The sequence below is a fragment of the Equus asinus genome, chromosome 1, assembly GCF_041296235.1.
Source record: "Equus asinus isolate D_3611 breed Donkey chromosome 1, EquAss-T2T_v2, whole genome shotgun sequence".
NCBI lineage: Eukaryota > Metazoa > Chordata > Mammalia > Perissodactyla > Equidae > Equus > Equus asinus.
The window spans coordinates 122,500,414-122,514,787 of record NC_091790.1 but is presented as its reverse complement, the minus strand read 5'-3'; the positions used below and the strand labels follow the sequence as shown (position 1 = coordinate 122,514,787).

Below are 14,374 nucleotides of genomic sequence, written 5' to 3'. Positions count from 1 at the left end.
AGCAAATTTCCAGTACACAGTACGATATTACTAACTCTAGTCATCATGCTGCACATTACATTCCCCAGAACATATTCATCTTACAACTGAAAGTTTGTATTCTTTGATGAACATCTCCCCTTTCCCCACGCTACCCCCCTCCCACTGCCCCGTGTCTGATAACCACAGTTATACTCTCTGATTCTATGAGTTTGATTATTTTAGATTCCACATATAAGTAAGATCACGCAGTATTGATCTTACTGTGTCTGGCTTTTTTCACAAAGCATAATGACCTCTAGGTTCATGTTTTTTACAAATGAAAGGATTTCCTTCTTTTTGTAGCTGAATAGTATTCCAATGGAGTATTATTCGTATATATATCTCTCTCTCACATTTTCTTTACCCGCCCATCTGTTGATGGACACTTAGATTGTTTCCATATGTTGGCTATTGTGAATAACGCTGTAATGAACATGGTGGTGCAGATATCTCTTCAAGATAGAGATTTCATTTCCTTTAGACATATACTCAGAAGTGGTATTGTTGGATCATATGGCAGCTCCATTTTTAATTTCTGGAGGAACCTCCATACTGTTTTCCACAGTGACCGAGCCAATTTACTTTCCCGCCAGCAGTGCACAAGAGAGGGCTCTGGAGTACTGTAGCAGCAAAGTACCATATCTAAAGATGAGACTTCTGCCTTGGAAACCAAGGTTTATAGAAGTCTAGGAATCAGAAGCATAGAGACAAAAACCAAACCAAAACAAAACAAAAAGCTTCGTAAACCAGGCTTAACTCTGAAAGACAAAGAAGTGGTTACACAGAATGTGTGATGATTACAACAGAAGGAGTCCTCCATCCATAAACCTGGGAAAGTTATTCATACTATCTGTCCTCCTCATAGTTCATGAAAACAAATCTTTTTTAAATATTGAGAAAAATCTAACTCCATACAAGTTACTAAAGATAACGAGATGACAACGAAGAAATCACATTCAGATAGAAAATGAGAATGTAGCAGGGAAGTGTTCATTAACCAGAAGAAAAATGTAGTATAATGATTCAAAACAAGCCACCAAAAACTACCAAAATGATCAGAGCTTTGGGAAAGTCAAAACTGAAAAGCTCGGAGAAGTGAAACAGTATAGCAAGAAAAGAAGAAAAGAGGAAAGAAAATGAAAAAAATCAAGCAAATAATGACAGCAATAAGAAAGATTTGACAGAAGTGATTGATGATTAAAGATTTATGATTTAATTATAAGGACAAGATATATGCAACTGAATTTTATTTAACTTGAAGAGAATAAATAATACCAATGTTACTATTTGAATATTCTGATACACACCCATGTATTTTCAAGTGGATAGCTCACATGGCAAAGTTTAGAAACAAAGTAAATATTCATCAATAGAGAATTAGCTGAATAAATTAGGATATATTTGCACCATGGAATATTATGCAGCAATGAAAAAGAATAAATTGCTTGTGACTTGAAGAGATTTTGTATTGTTTGGTGAGAAAAATCAAGATACAGTAAAGTATGTGTAATACAATGTCATTTTGTAAAACAAGCCATTATGTAATATAAAATATTGATGTATGATTATACAGGATCAGTGAAAACTATGGAAACATTCATAGTAGGTTGTTACCATGTATTATTGTGGGGGGCTGGAAGGTCACAGGATCTTGAAGGAAAGTGTAGGCAAAGAGTAATAAAGGAAAAAATGCATGTGTTTACATATTTAATAAGTAAAATTACATATACATAAAAAATCAAATTTTTTAATAACAGAGATTTAAACAAATGAAAAAAAAGGAACATCACCTATCAAAGTGAAACAGCTTTGACTGGTTGAAACATACTATGGGAGTTTTCACCTGAGAAAGTTTTGAATTGGAAGTGTGCTTTTGGGAGAAGTCAATTTCCTACTCTGTGTCTCAGTTAATCCACTCATTGCATTTTTTGAAAACTGGCATACAAGAACATGTTCTCTGTCTTACAAAAATTACGACGCAGGTACACTTGAGAAGGGCTGTGTTTGTGATCACACGCTTTATGTCCGGGTTACTGTGACCCTTTGTCGGGATTCAGAGTTCTAACGCCTTGGGTGGGCTTAACCCACAACAGTCCTTACCCAATGAGGAACGTTTACTGAAGTTCAGCTTAAAAGAAAAAAAAAAGGCACAGGTCTGAAGCATATATTTTAATATTTTAAAGTCTTTAGAGAAAAAATTTTCTCCAATAACAACAGCTATTTTCCTCATTATTAACTTTTTCAAAGTCAATCCTGTTGGCTCCATTATGATCTTGTTTTAGTACTAATTAAAAACGCAGCAATTCAAAGCAAGTCATATAAATTTTATTACATCTAAGTATTTGGAGGCAATTTTTATTGAAATTAGAAAAATTTATACTCGGCTTCAGATAATACCTTTCTGAGAAAAACTAACAAATTAACATTAAAATGCAGAAACTATTTTTAAGGTAGGAAAACTTCTATTTTCAATTAGCCTAATAGCTTATCAACGAGCGAAGTTATTGATCATTAAAAGTAGGGTCTTCTTCGGAAGAAGAAAGGTAGTATTCAGCAACTCCTGGCTACTTTTTCTTTCCTTTCTTTTTTTTCTGTGCGTCAGGGGCTGGGATCTTCTTTTCCGGCTCCACCTTCATCGCTGCTTCCTCCGCAGCCAGCGCCTCCAACCTCAGGCGCTCAGCTTCCAGCAGCTTATTTCTATACTCGTCCCGGATGGTGAAGATTTTATGTCGGGCTTCGTCTAAGGAGTCCTATTCCAAAACAAAACCCCAAGCGAATAAGGCCCACTAGTAAAGACTTACGGTCTCAGGGCGGGGGGCGGGTGGGTGGAGAGAGCAATCCCTTTATCCTTTGCTTATGCCGACAGATTCATGCGGGAAATTATTGAAGAAAGATGAAAATCGGGTTGTGGTCTCAAATGTTTATCAACGCATAAGACATGAGAAAGCAACAAAGAGTAAATGAGATTTTAACAGAATGGCAAATAAAAGCATCAGGGGGAGGAAAACAAAGGGGAAGAAAGAAATAGGCAGAGATTTGGGCAAACTAACAATCTGCTTTAAATGAGTTTAAATATAATCTATATGAAATATGCAGCCCAGTGTGTCTCTCTCAGTGACTGTGCTCGATAAATTACTAGTTCCCCACACATATTCTAGCCCTGACAAAATATATCTGAGTTACACGTCAAGAACTTCTAAATAATATCACCTAATCTATTGGATATCTTTGTTGTCAGTTTGGCTTTTGTTCTCATCACTTGAAAAAAACTGCATTCATCAAGGACACCAATGACCCTATATGGAGCTAAATCTAAGATCACTTCTTGGTCCAATTCTTATTTAAGCATACTCTCTCCACTCTCTCCTCCCAGATCGACGGACTTCACTTGGTTTGCTGGACATCACACCCTCTTAATTTTTCTTCTACTTCACTATCTGCTCCTTATCAGTAGCCTTTGCTGACTTTTCCTTTTCTCCTCCATCTCTTAGGGTGGAAGTGGCCACGTCTCAGATCCTAGGCCTCCTTCCTTGGTGATCTCATCTAACCCTATGGCTTTAAATCTCATTTACACACTGATGAGTGCCCCAATTGTTTACCTCTAGCCAAGATCTCTCTCCCAAATTTCAGAATCACATGTCTAACTTCTAGTTAACATCTCCAAGTCTGTCTAATAGGTATGTAAAGATGTCCATTTTGACACGTTATATCAAAAAATGTCAAAAACTGAAATCCTTATCTTTCCTCCCAAACCATCAGATTTGATGGCAACTCAATCATTTCAGTTATTTAGGCAAAAAACTTAAAGCATTTCTTGAGCCTTCTCTGTCTGTTATAATACATCAACAATCCATCAGGATATCCTGTTGACTCTACTTTGAAAATATATCCAGAATTCAGTTGCTTCTCACCACCTCCGCTCTACCAGCCTGGCGTGAATCCACGGTGAGCTCTCCCGTGCTCAATGCAACAGTCCCCTCACAGAACTCTCTTCTATGTGCCTCCTACATTTACCTTTTCTGCACACGATACCCAGAGCAATGCTTTTAAAAGATGTCAGATCGTGTTAATCCTCTGCTCTTTAAAACCCTGTCATCGTTCCATGTTTCCCGCAGCATAAAGCTAAAGTTCTCTCAGTGGCCTTCACAGTCCTAATGCTTACCGTCTTCATCCCCCTCGCTTAATTCCCCTCTGACCTCCTCCCACTCTTCTACCCCTCGCTCACTCTGCTCCATGGAGCATGCCTCCTTGCTGTCCTTCCTGGGATACATGAAGCCTGCTCCGGCCTTAGGGCCTTTGCTCCAGCTGGTATCTCCTCTGAGTAACTGTGTTCTGATTCTGTTCTACTTTTCTTTTTTCTCAACACTTACCCCTCTCTCTCATATTATACAATGAATTTATGTATCACGTTTGTATTTTAGCACGTATTTCCTTACTAGAATGTAAGCTTCCCAAAGGCAAGGGTTTATCTCTTTTGTTCACGCTTTAGGAGAGTGTCTGGTAGAAACTGCCCAGAAATATATGTTGAGTGAATAAATTGTGGAAATAGGAAGTGTCAGAAGATCGTACACAGGTAAATAGAGTTTACATTTTCAAAAAGAGGAATAATTTTCAAAACTATAGGTAAGAACACAATTTCAGTTCCAGGCAACACTCTAGAAAGGGATGATGAAATGGCTTCTCTAAAAATGTTTACAAATAAGGCAGTGATTACCAAGTGCTCATGCACGTTTACTAAGAGGCCATGGCTTCCTAATTTCAGTGCATTTCTGACACTATGGCCACAATTATCGTTCAATTTGTTGACTGCTTCTGTTTCAAAAATGATATAATGAAAAATAAGAATTAATGAATCCATGCTGGAAGAGAAGCTTCTGGACATGACAGTTTTGTCTTCATCACTGAATTCTTGATGAAATTTTCCAGGGTTTTGCAATTTGCATGACTTCGGTTGAGATGGTGGAAGAGCTGAATGTCAGAATCAGACTTACCAAAGCTTTTGACAGAAGAAGAATACTGTATCTACCACAATAAAAGCGGTTTCACTAAACCAGTTGCACAAGTGCAAGATGATAGCAGGTACATATTTAAAAAGCAAAAAGAGAGAGAGAGAGCTATCTTAATGGTTTAGCATAAAGTAAGTGTAACACATGTCAGCAATCCCTTGAGGATTGCTATGTTTTCTTCTAGTTGATAAGAAACATAAGACTAATCATGTTTGTCTTGAGGTAGCTTCAGTCAAAATTAGGGTGCTTCTCTGTCCCTCACACTTAAAGAATGGGATCTGAATTCAAAACTATTCAAGTTAATATTTCTTCCTTATCTCCTCCCCATCTACTGCATTTGCTTGTCTATTAAACACAGAAAACATAACTGGCAATCCTGAAATTCCCTTTTATCTTATAATATTTTAATTTAAACTATTTTCTCCACGATGAATTGAGTCTATGTAATTCTTTTTTTTTTCTTTTGCTAAGGAAGATTAACCCTGAGCTAAAAGCTGTATCAATCTTCCTCTATTTTGTATGTGGGTTGCCACCACAGCATGGCTGATGAGTGGTGTAGGTCTGTTCCTGGGATCCAAACCTGTGAACCCTGGGCCACTCATGTGGAGTATGGGGAACTTATCCACTACACCACAGGGCCAAACCCATGAATCTATATAATTTTAATATTTGTTTATATCTCTTATGAAAGAAATTTCTGTGAAATAGACATCCCTTCCAGGTTCCGGGGATACAACTGTGAATTGAAACAAAGTTCTGTTCACATATGGTCTATATTCTGGTGGAGATAGATTAAAAGTGTATGTATATTTAATATATATACATTTCCATGTTAGAACAATAAATGAATATACATACAGGATAAGTGCTTTCATTATTTTGAAGGGTGCTAATTTTCAAAGGCTAGCTACAGATGATCTCTCTAATGGAGAGACAACAGATGAGAGACATTATAAAGTGAAGCTGTAAACCATTTGGCTCTCTAAAGGAAGGATGTTGCAGGAAGAGCAAGGTTCAAGACCCACAGGTGGGAACATGCCTGGCTGTTGGTGGAAGAGCAAAGTCAGTCTGGAAAAAACAAAAGGAGAAAAGAGGGTAGAATGGTAGAGAAAAAGAAAGGAGAAGAAAGTGGGCACTAGAGTACGTAGAGTCCTAGTACAGACTTTGGCTTTTTTCTTAGTGAAATGTGAAGCCACCAGAGGAGTGAAATGACACCACCCTCCATTTTAAGGATGTACTTTGATAACCATTAGTGCAAATCATAGAATACTTCCAGTTCTCCTCCAGCCACATGGTAGCATTGCACTCTGTATTGGCCTGCTTGGGCTGCCGTAATGAAGTGCCACAAACTGAGTGCTTAAATAACAGAAATTTATTATCTCAGAGTTATTGATGCTAGAAGTTTGAAATCCAGGTGTCAGCAAGCTTGAGTCCCTCACTGAAGCTGTATGTGACCATGTGACTTGCTTTGGCCAATGAACTGTGAATATGCAATGCAAATGAAGGACCCTCTACTGAACTCACTGGACATGTAGCCAGGAGGGGAAATACTCTCTTACTGCTTTAATCCAAGGGTTGGTAAACTAAGGTCTGTGGAGCAAATCTGGCCATTGCCTATTTTTCTAAATAAAGTTTTATTGGAACACATTTAGGTATTATCTTTGACTGATTTTGTGTTAACAATGACACAATGACAATGAGTTATCCATGAGTTAATGAGTTGAGTAGATGCAACATATGGTCACAAAGAGACCATATGGCCTGCAAAGGCACAACTATTTACTATCTGGCCCTTTACAGAAAACAAGTTTGCCATCCCCTGTCTTAGGCCACTGAGACATTGGGGCTATTTGGATAATAGGATAAAACGGTCTGTCCTGACTGACACAATCATTTTGGCTGCTGAGCAGAGACTGCTCTATAGAAAGGAGAGAGGGAAGCCGTGAGATGAGTCAGGAGGCTGTAGCAACACTCTGAATGGAAAAGAATGGCAGTTTGGACTAGGATGGTAGGGAGAGAGAGAATGAGAAGGGTTTGAATTTGGGATCTATTTTCAAGGTAGTGCTGACAAGTTTTATTAATAGATGAGACGTGAGGAGTGAGGGAAGTCAAGGATGTCTCCGAAGTTGCTCTTCAAGCAACTGAGAGAGTGCAATTGTCATTTACTAGGATGGAGAATATTGGTGGAGTGTTATGTTTGCGCTGAAATGAGAAGGTGGGCAAGACTTATAGAATACAGATTTGGAGAGCTTCAGTTTGAGGTCCCTATTGGACAAACAAGAAAGGATGTCAGATAGGCGTATTCCACAGATCAGCCAATCCTAGGAAGGACGTGGAGAACCCAATCTCACTGTGGCTGAAATGTTTGCAAAGTCCTCTAGCCTTCAGTGTCTTTGGGAGTGTGTGTGTATGTGTGTGTGGGTGCTGTAGGGGGCAGGCAGGAAAAAGAATAAATCTTCATTCTCCATAGTGGAAGTCATTCCTATACATTCGTTGAATTTCCCCATTTCTAGTATAATACTTCCAATTTTAATTAAGTTTGATCTTTCATACTACAGAAATCTTTTTTTTTGGGGGGGGGGCTGTGTCTAAATAAAACACCTTTACTGTTCTGCTGGGGTGGAGGAGTGACAGTCACCTGGCTACAATGAGTTGAGGTGGCCAACCGCAATTCTAACGGCTTCTTAAATAGTTTCAAACCAAACCAACCCAATGATTTTATCTTCTTCCCACTTCACCTTCACTTCCTAACATGTGTGGTGCCACCAATTTCGGAGCCTTTTGGGGATTCTGTGAAGCAAACTTGGTTGATTCCTAAGAATTTTTCTACTGCCAGCTGAGGATTTGGCTGCCTCAAGGCTGTTAATGCAATCTTCATCCAGCTATTTTCCAGCTCCACAAATATTTCATCGTTGTCTTCTCTCTCTTTCTTCCCATTTTGTGGATAGATTCCCACTACTGCATTTTAGAGGGATTTCAGAGAGTATGTAAAATTAGATGTGTATAATCAATATACCACCTTTTCTGAGAAGTTGGGAACTAAATGTTTTCAAGACTTCTTTTGACTTGGTTACTGTGTGATTCTATGATATCTTTATAAAAAGAATTTGTCAACTGTGGTCCAGGTGTGCACTTTAGACTCACCCTCATCTCGCCATACATCTCCAGGACTTTATCCTTCGACTTCACTCGTTCTTCCTGGTCAATGTCTCGAATGCTGAGGATTCTCGCCCTGTACTCGCGAAACTGATGGACCTCCTCTGCTTTTTGCATCGCTTCCTGTTGGTTTAGTTCCTCTGTTTGCAGCATAGGCTCAGTATTTGTTTTCCTTGATATGAAAACATCCGGAGAGATACATAAGTCATTTGGGAACTCTGAAATGAACTTTACTTTAGAACTCAAATAATTTAAAATCATACCAACGGTGTGGTGGACTGAATCAAACCAAACATTAGGAATAGGAAGAATAAACTATTAATTTTAGATAGGCTATGCTCCATTTATTGGATCATTGATATTTTAGGAAATTATTTTATGGAAATATCAGTAAAATTAGATGTGCCATCTGATGTTGTGTTTGTGGAACCGGTGTTTGAAGCTATGAGAATATTTTGCAAGTTTTCCTTTTTAATTGATGAAGGTAAATAGTTTTGAAAATGTTTCCAAACTTATAAATATGCTTGAGTAACTGTCTCTCTCTATTAATCTTATTGTCTAGTTCTTAAGAAAACGGACTCTCAATAAATAATAGCAGCAGGTATGGTGGGAATTTTCTATGATTCAACTCACCTTAATGAGGCTACAAATTAAATCTTTGCAAAAAACGTTTAAATGCTTTTATGATTGATTTAACAAAACATTTGCTAAATTTGAGATGTAAAATCATGCACTTCTAAAAATTTAGATACACTGAAAATATATTAAGCATTTAATTTCAAATTTTAGTTGTTTAGCAACTGCATATTGGCAATGTATCCAAAATTCCATGAACACAGATGTCTGTGTTAATCATGTTTATTAAAACTTACCGAACATATTGAGTTAAGTCCACACATTCTAGCTCTTTTCGAATAAGTTGAGGAGATATTTCCAAAAGAGTTGGGGATCGTGAAAGAGGCCCTGTTAAAAAATAAGTCCTAGGCTTTCAAAAATGAATCAACGATGACTAACGAAATGACTGTTACATCTCAGTTTAATTGAAAAAAATATTTTCTGTTAAAAAACAACCATTGAGGGGCCAGCCCGGGGGTGTAGTGGTTAAGTTGGCACACTCTGTTTCAGTGGCCTGGGGTTTGCCAGTTTGGATCCTGGGCACAGACCTACACACAGCTTGTCGAGCCATGCTGTGGCAGGTCTCCTGCATATAAAGCAGAGGAAGATGGGCACGGATGTCAGCTCAGGGCCAATCTTCCTCAGCAAAAAGAGGAGGATTGGGGGAAGATGTTAGCTCAGGGCTAACCTTCCTCAAAAAATCAACAACCGTTGATTGGACTTACCTTATTTGATATGATTTTAATATGACTTTAATAAAATATAATTATATTTCATATTTATCCTCTAGCTGGTGTTACTGTACTTAGAGCAGAATGAAGGAGATGACAAAATGAATACAGACAAAATGAATCAACTCCATAAGATGAGTAACAAAATATTACTCTAATTATAGTTAAATGAAGACAGAGATGGAAAAAGTCGTACTTGAGGTTACAAAATTTCATTGTAAGTAGGTTAAATGAGCCAGTATTCAGAGTGCTTATTCTAGAGTGAAAAGATATACTAGGGGCTATGGGGGTGGAATGAAAAAGTGTTTAAGACACAGTATCCTACCTTCAAGAAACTTTTAGTCCAGTGGAGTGGGCTATATATGATAAGCAAGCACTGAAAATCAAATTAGCGGGAGCTTTTTACTCCGTAGCCCCATATGAACCCACAAGAACAGATTTAAGAAAGAGACTTAGAGTCTAAGATATTAACCATTCAGCCTTTCTAGACCATTTAATCTCTTTTTTAAAAAAAGAAATTCTTTAAGTATAATTAGAATAGCGTGAAATTCACCCATTTTAAAAGTCTAATTCAATACTTAAATTTACAGCGTTGTGCAACCAGCACCAAAAATCCAGTTGCAAAACATTTCCGCTATCTACATCAAATCTCTTGTGTGCTTTTAGTCACTCTCCATTCCCACCACAAGCCCCAGGCCACCATTAATTTGTTTTATGTCTCTATAGATTTGCCTTTCCTGGACATTTCATGTAAGCAGGAACGGTAAAATTACATTTAACCATCTAGGAAATTGCCAAATCATCGTGTTTTGATTGTTGTTAGCTTCATGATAAGTTCTGAAATCACAAAGTAAAAATCTTCTCCCTTGGTTCTTTATCAAAATTATTTTGTTCATTCTTGGTCTTTTGCATTTCCATATAAGTTTTGAGGTCAGCTTGTCAAATTCTGTAAAATGTCTACTAGAATTCTGATGGGGATTACACTGAATTTATAAATCAATCTTGGGAGAATTACTCTCTCGCTACACTTAGTCTTCTAGTCAAAAGCATGGACTGCCTCTCTCTTTATTTAGATATTTTAAAATTTCCTTCAGTCCTGTTTGTAGTTTCCAGTATACAAGTCTTGCACTTTTGTTGACTTTATTTCCATACATTTATTATTGATGCTTTTGGGAATGAAGTTGTCTTCTTATTTTCATGTTTTGCTTGCTCATTGATAATATGTAGAAATAGGAGTAATTTTTATATATTAATCTTGTATCATGTAATCTCACTGAACTCACATAGTTCTAGATGATATTCTTGGTTCTTTACCCCTGACTTCTTAGGATTTTCGGTATATAGAATCAATTTGTCCGACAACAGAGTTTTACTGCTTCCTTTCTGATATAGATGTGTTTTCTTTCTTTCTTTTTTATCTTTTGATTGACTAGCCAGAACCTCCATTAAAATATTGAATATAAGTGGTTAAAGTGGACATCTTGCCTTGTTCTTGATCTTAGGCTGTTTTGTTACCAAGATCGCCCTGTTCAATTTTTGACTGATTTGTTGCTTGCTCTGACTAGTATCCCAGTCTCAGGCAGCTGTGACGTTAGCCATTCCATTGTTTGCAACCAAGTTCACTATTATTTGCGACAATGCCCGAGGGCATAGAACTTTTCCATGGAGCCTCAAATCTGGTAAACCTCTCCCAGCATTGGCGCCAAGGCTGCTCTTCCTCATGGCTAGTATGCTACAGACCTCGGGTTGATGAGAGAACCTCATGTTAAAAACTTAGATCCTTGCTGTCCTTACCAGCTGTTGTAGACTGCCTAATGGACCTCTAAAGATGTCTTACATCCTAAGCTCTGAAACCTACAAATATGTCCATCCTTGTAAATACGTCCACAGTCCATCCTTACAAGGACTTTGCAGATGCAATCAAGTTAAGGATCTTGAGATGAGAAGGTGATTGTGGATTATTCAGCTGGGCTCAATGTAATCACAAGAACACATAAGGGAAAAATAGGCAGGTAGAAGAGAAAGGATCCAGGAAGGAGATGAGGTGATGGGCGCAGAGGAAAGAGAGATGGAGGGAGCGAAAGAGAGACTAAGAGACAGAAAGATTTGAAGATGCTCTGCTGTGGCCTTGAGAGGAGTGCAGCCCTGCCAACACCTTAATTTGAGAATTTCTGCCCTCCAGAATTGTAAGAAATGTGTGCTGTTTTAAGTGACTAAGTGTGTGCTTATTTGTTAGAGCAGCAACAGGAAGCTGATACAATTGAGTTCATTTGTTTTTGTTGTTCTTATTTTTGACAAATATTTTTCATTTAATTGTATCCTTTCAGAGCTTTGAAATTGTCTTACTCATTTTTTTTCCAGTTTATCATTGCTTTTTCGGGAGAGGAAATGCCAGGTTATCACTCTGCCATGCAAGATGCCCCATCCCACCCTGACTAGTATTCACTCCTGCTTTGCACAGGTGGTTCTAACAGCCTCGGCAATGTTGTAAAGTGCTTAGTTTACAGCAACTTGCTAAAGGTGATCATTCATTCAGAAATATAATCTGATGTAGGCCTTTAAAAAAACATAGAAAGCAATAACATCCAAATTAATTTTTCGTTTTTTCAAAAATACATGAAGTCATGATATACGTGAGTAAACAGAATATAGTAATACAAATTCCAACTCTGCTCCATCATTAAAACATGAATTCTAGGGGCCGGCCCATCGGCACAGCGGTTAAGTTCACACGTTCTGCTTCTCGGTGGCCCAGGGTTCGACAGTTCAGATCCCGGGTGCGGACATGACACCGCTTGGCACACCATGCTGTGGTAGGCATCCCACATATAAAGTAGAGGAAGATGGGCATGGATGTTAGCTGAGGGCCAGTCTTCCTCAACAAAAAAGGAAGATTGGCAGTAGTTAGCTCAGGGCTAATCTTCCTCAAAAAAAAAAAAAAATGAATTCTATTGTTTTTCATTTTATCACATTCAATAAAACATTCCTGAAGTACTGACATTTTATAATATGACTCTTCTAGAAACAAGTGGCCAATAACTTTTCTTTTTTCATCATGGTTACCATGGGATCTCAAATTTCTAAAGTTAATTTCCTTTTCTCACAAACATATCTACTTTTGTTGGGTATATTTCTGGCATTTCAAACTTGAATTGTTTCTATAAGACACCAATTCTGCTGACTCTAACTGGAAAGAAAATGTTTTATGATTAATTAGATGTTTGTGTTTTCTTATATCTTGCCAAATAATATATATTTAAACAGAGAGTGGGAAAGAGGTAGAGAAAGTTAATCTTCATGTTTATCTACAAAACCTTGTTGTATCAGAATACAGTGTGAGTGTAGCATGAAGGTCTCGGATTTCTGGAACGGTGCAGCTCAAAGCATATGTGTGTGTGTGTGTGTGTGTGTGTGTGTGGAGCATCCTCCAACAGCAGACTTGTCCTCTGTGGGATAAGCTCTGAAAGCGAGAGGATGCATTTAGAAATATTCTTATAGCAGTTGGTCACGCACTGGGTCATTTTACTATATTTACGAAAATTTCAGTTTGCAACAGACTAGAGAAGAAAACTTCCTTCCTTGCGGATAGTGTGAGAACTGCTGTTTAAAAAACATAGTGAAGAATAGTTTAACTGACTATGAAGCCTGGGGAAAAGAAATTGGAAACAAAAACAAAGATCACCTGTAACCTCTGGAAGAGACACTTTCTAGAGGCCTCCAAAAAAAACGGGGAAGTTGAAAGTAATGTTTGGACCCTTGACCTTGATGATGGCTTGATGTTGAGGAAGAATGTTTAGGAGTAAAATCCATAATGGTGTTATTTATATGTCCTCTGGCATTATGAGGAAAGTTTTTGTAGGTTACCTACTATATGAAAATGGGAAGTAGCAAGAATAAGGTAGCTTTGGAGGAGTCACAAACATCTACGACAACGTGGAGATCAGACCACGTAAAGCTCTCACAGGGTCTATAATCTCCTATGGGCGATGCTTCTCCAGGAATGAGGACCAATTTGTGGTGGACCAACAGCAGAGGTGGGGGCAACACATGGAATTGCAGAGCACAGCTAGACAACTGGACTCATGGTTCTCAAGCAGGACTCCTCCTATGACTGTAGTCCTGGGGCACATGGCAGGGTTTCAGTGCTATAGGATGTCCTGGAACCACACAACAGCACACCCCTTCTTGGAAGGAGGGGGAGTCAATTTTTCTTGATGGTGCATAATTCAACTTATCATTTTATATTAAATTAAAGTTACAATAAAACACATTTAAGAATGTTTTGAAGTTGGCCTAGGTACTCCATTCCCGCTCGCTCTTCCCTTTCCTCCCTGCTTCCTGCCCTCTCCTTCCCACCCAAGAGCACACTCTTTTACAGTTATGTGAACTCCACTGCAGATGTCTGAAGACTCAGATGGCCAAAGGTGTGAAGAAATGAGGAACAGGAGAGCTGACGCGGAAGCACAGGCCTCAGACCCTCACAACACTGGTCTGGGGCTCTGGGAAAAAATGACGGCTACACCATGATGGCGGTGACGTGCTATCCGAGGCTGGTGTGAAGAATCGTGATTACATTCAACTTTCTCAACATAAAGGTGACCTTGTTAGCAAATAAATAAACAATTTGATAGCACAATTTAATTATATTTTCATTTACAGATCTTTAACTAAGCGTGGGAGAAAGTTTGTGTTTGATAAGAAATTCCAATGTGTGGAGTCAAAAGAAGTGAAATTTGTCTTGATTCTATCCAAAATGTTTCAGCTTCCTGCCATTAGGTGGGTCATTTATCAATTCCTTCGTTTTTGAGGCAGAGAGAGCAGTATATGCTTTTTCTAGTTCATAGA

The 14,374-nt window shown here is 38.2% G+C and overlaps 1 protein-coding gene across 4 annotated transcripts in view; it reads right to left on the bottom strand.

Annotated features, from left to right (window-relative positions):
* Positions 1–1,254: 1,254 nt before the first annotated feature.
* ADGB (androglobin) overlaps positions 1,255–14,374 on the bottom strand; it is a 172,883-nt gene continuing 159,763 nt past the window's right edge. For all 4 annotated transcript variants that reach the window (XM_070506834.1, XM_014850646.3, XM_070506839.1 and 1 more), the window contains exons 34-36: positions 9,056–9,146; positions 8,172–8,355; positions 1,255–2,771 (exon numbers count right to left, since the gene is read on the bottom strand). In XM_070506834.1, the coding sequence (XP_070362935.1) occupies positions 2,586–2,771; positions 8,172–8,355; positions 9,056–9,146 (461 nt within the window). In that variant the 3' untranslated portion in view covers positions 1,255–2,585. The remainder of the gene's footprint in view (positions 2,772–8,171; positions 8,356–9,055; positions 9,147–14,374) is intronic.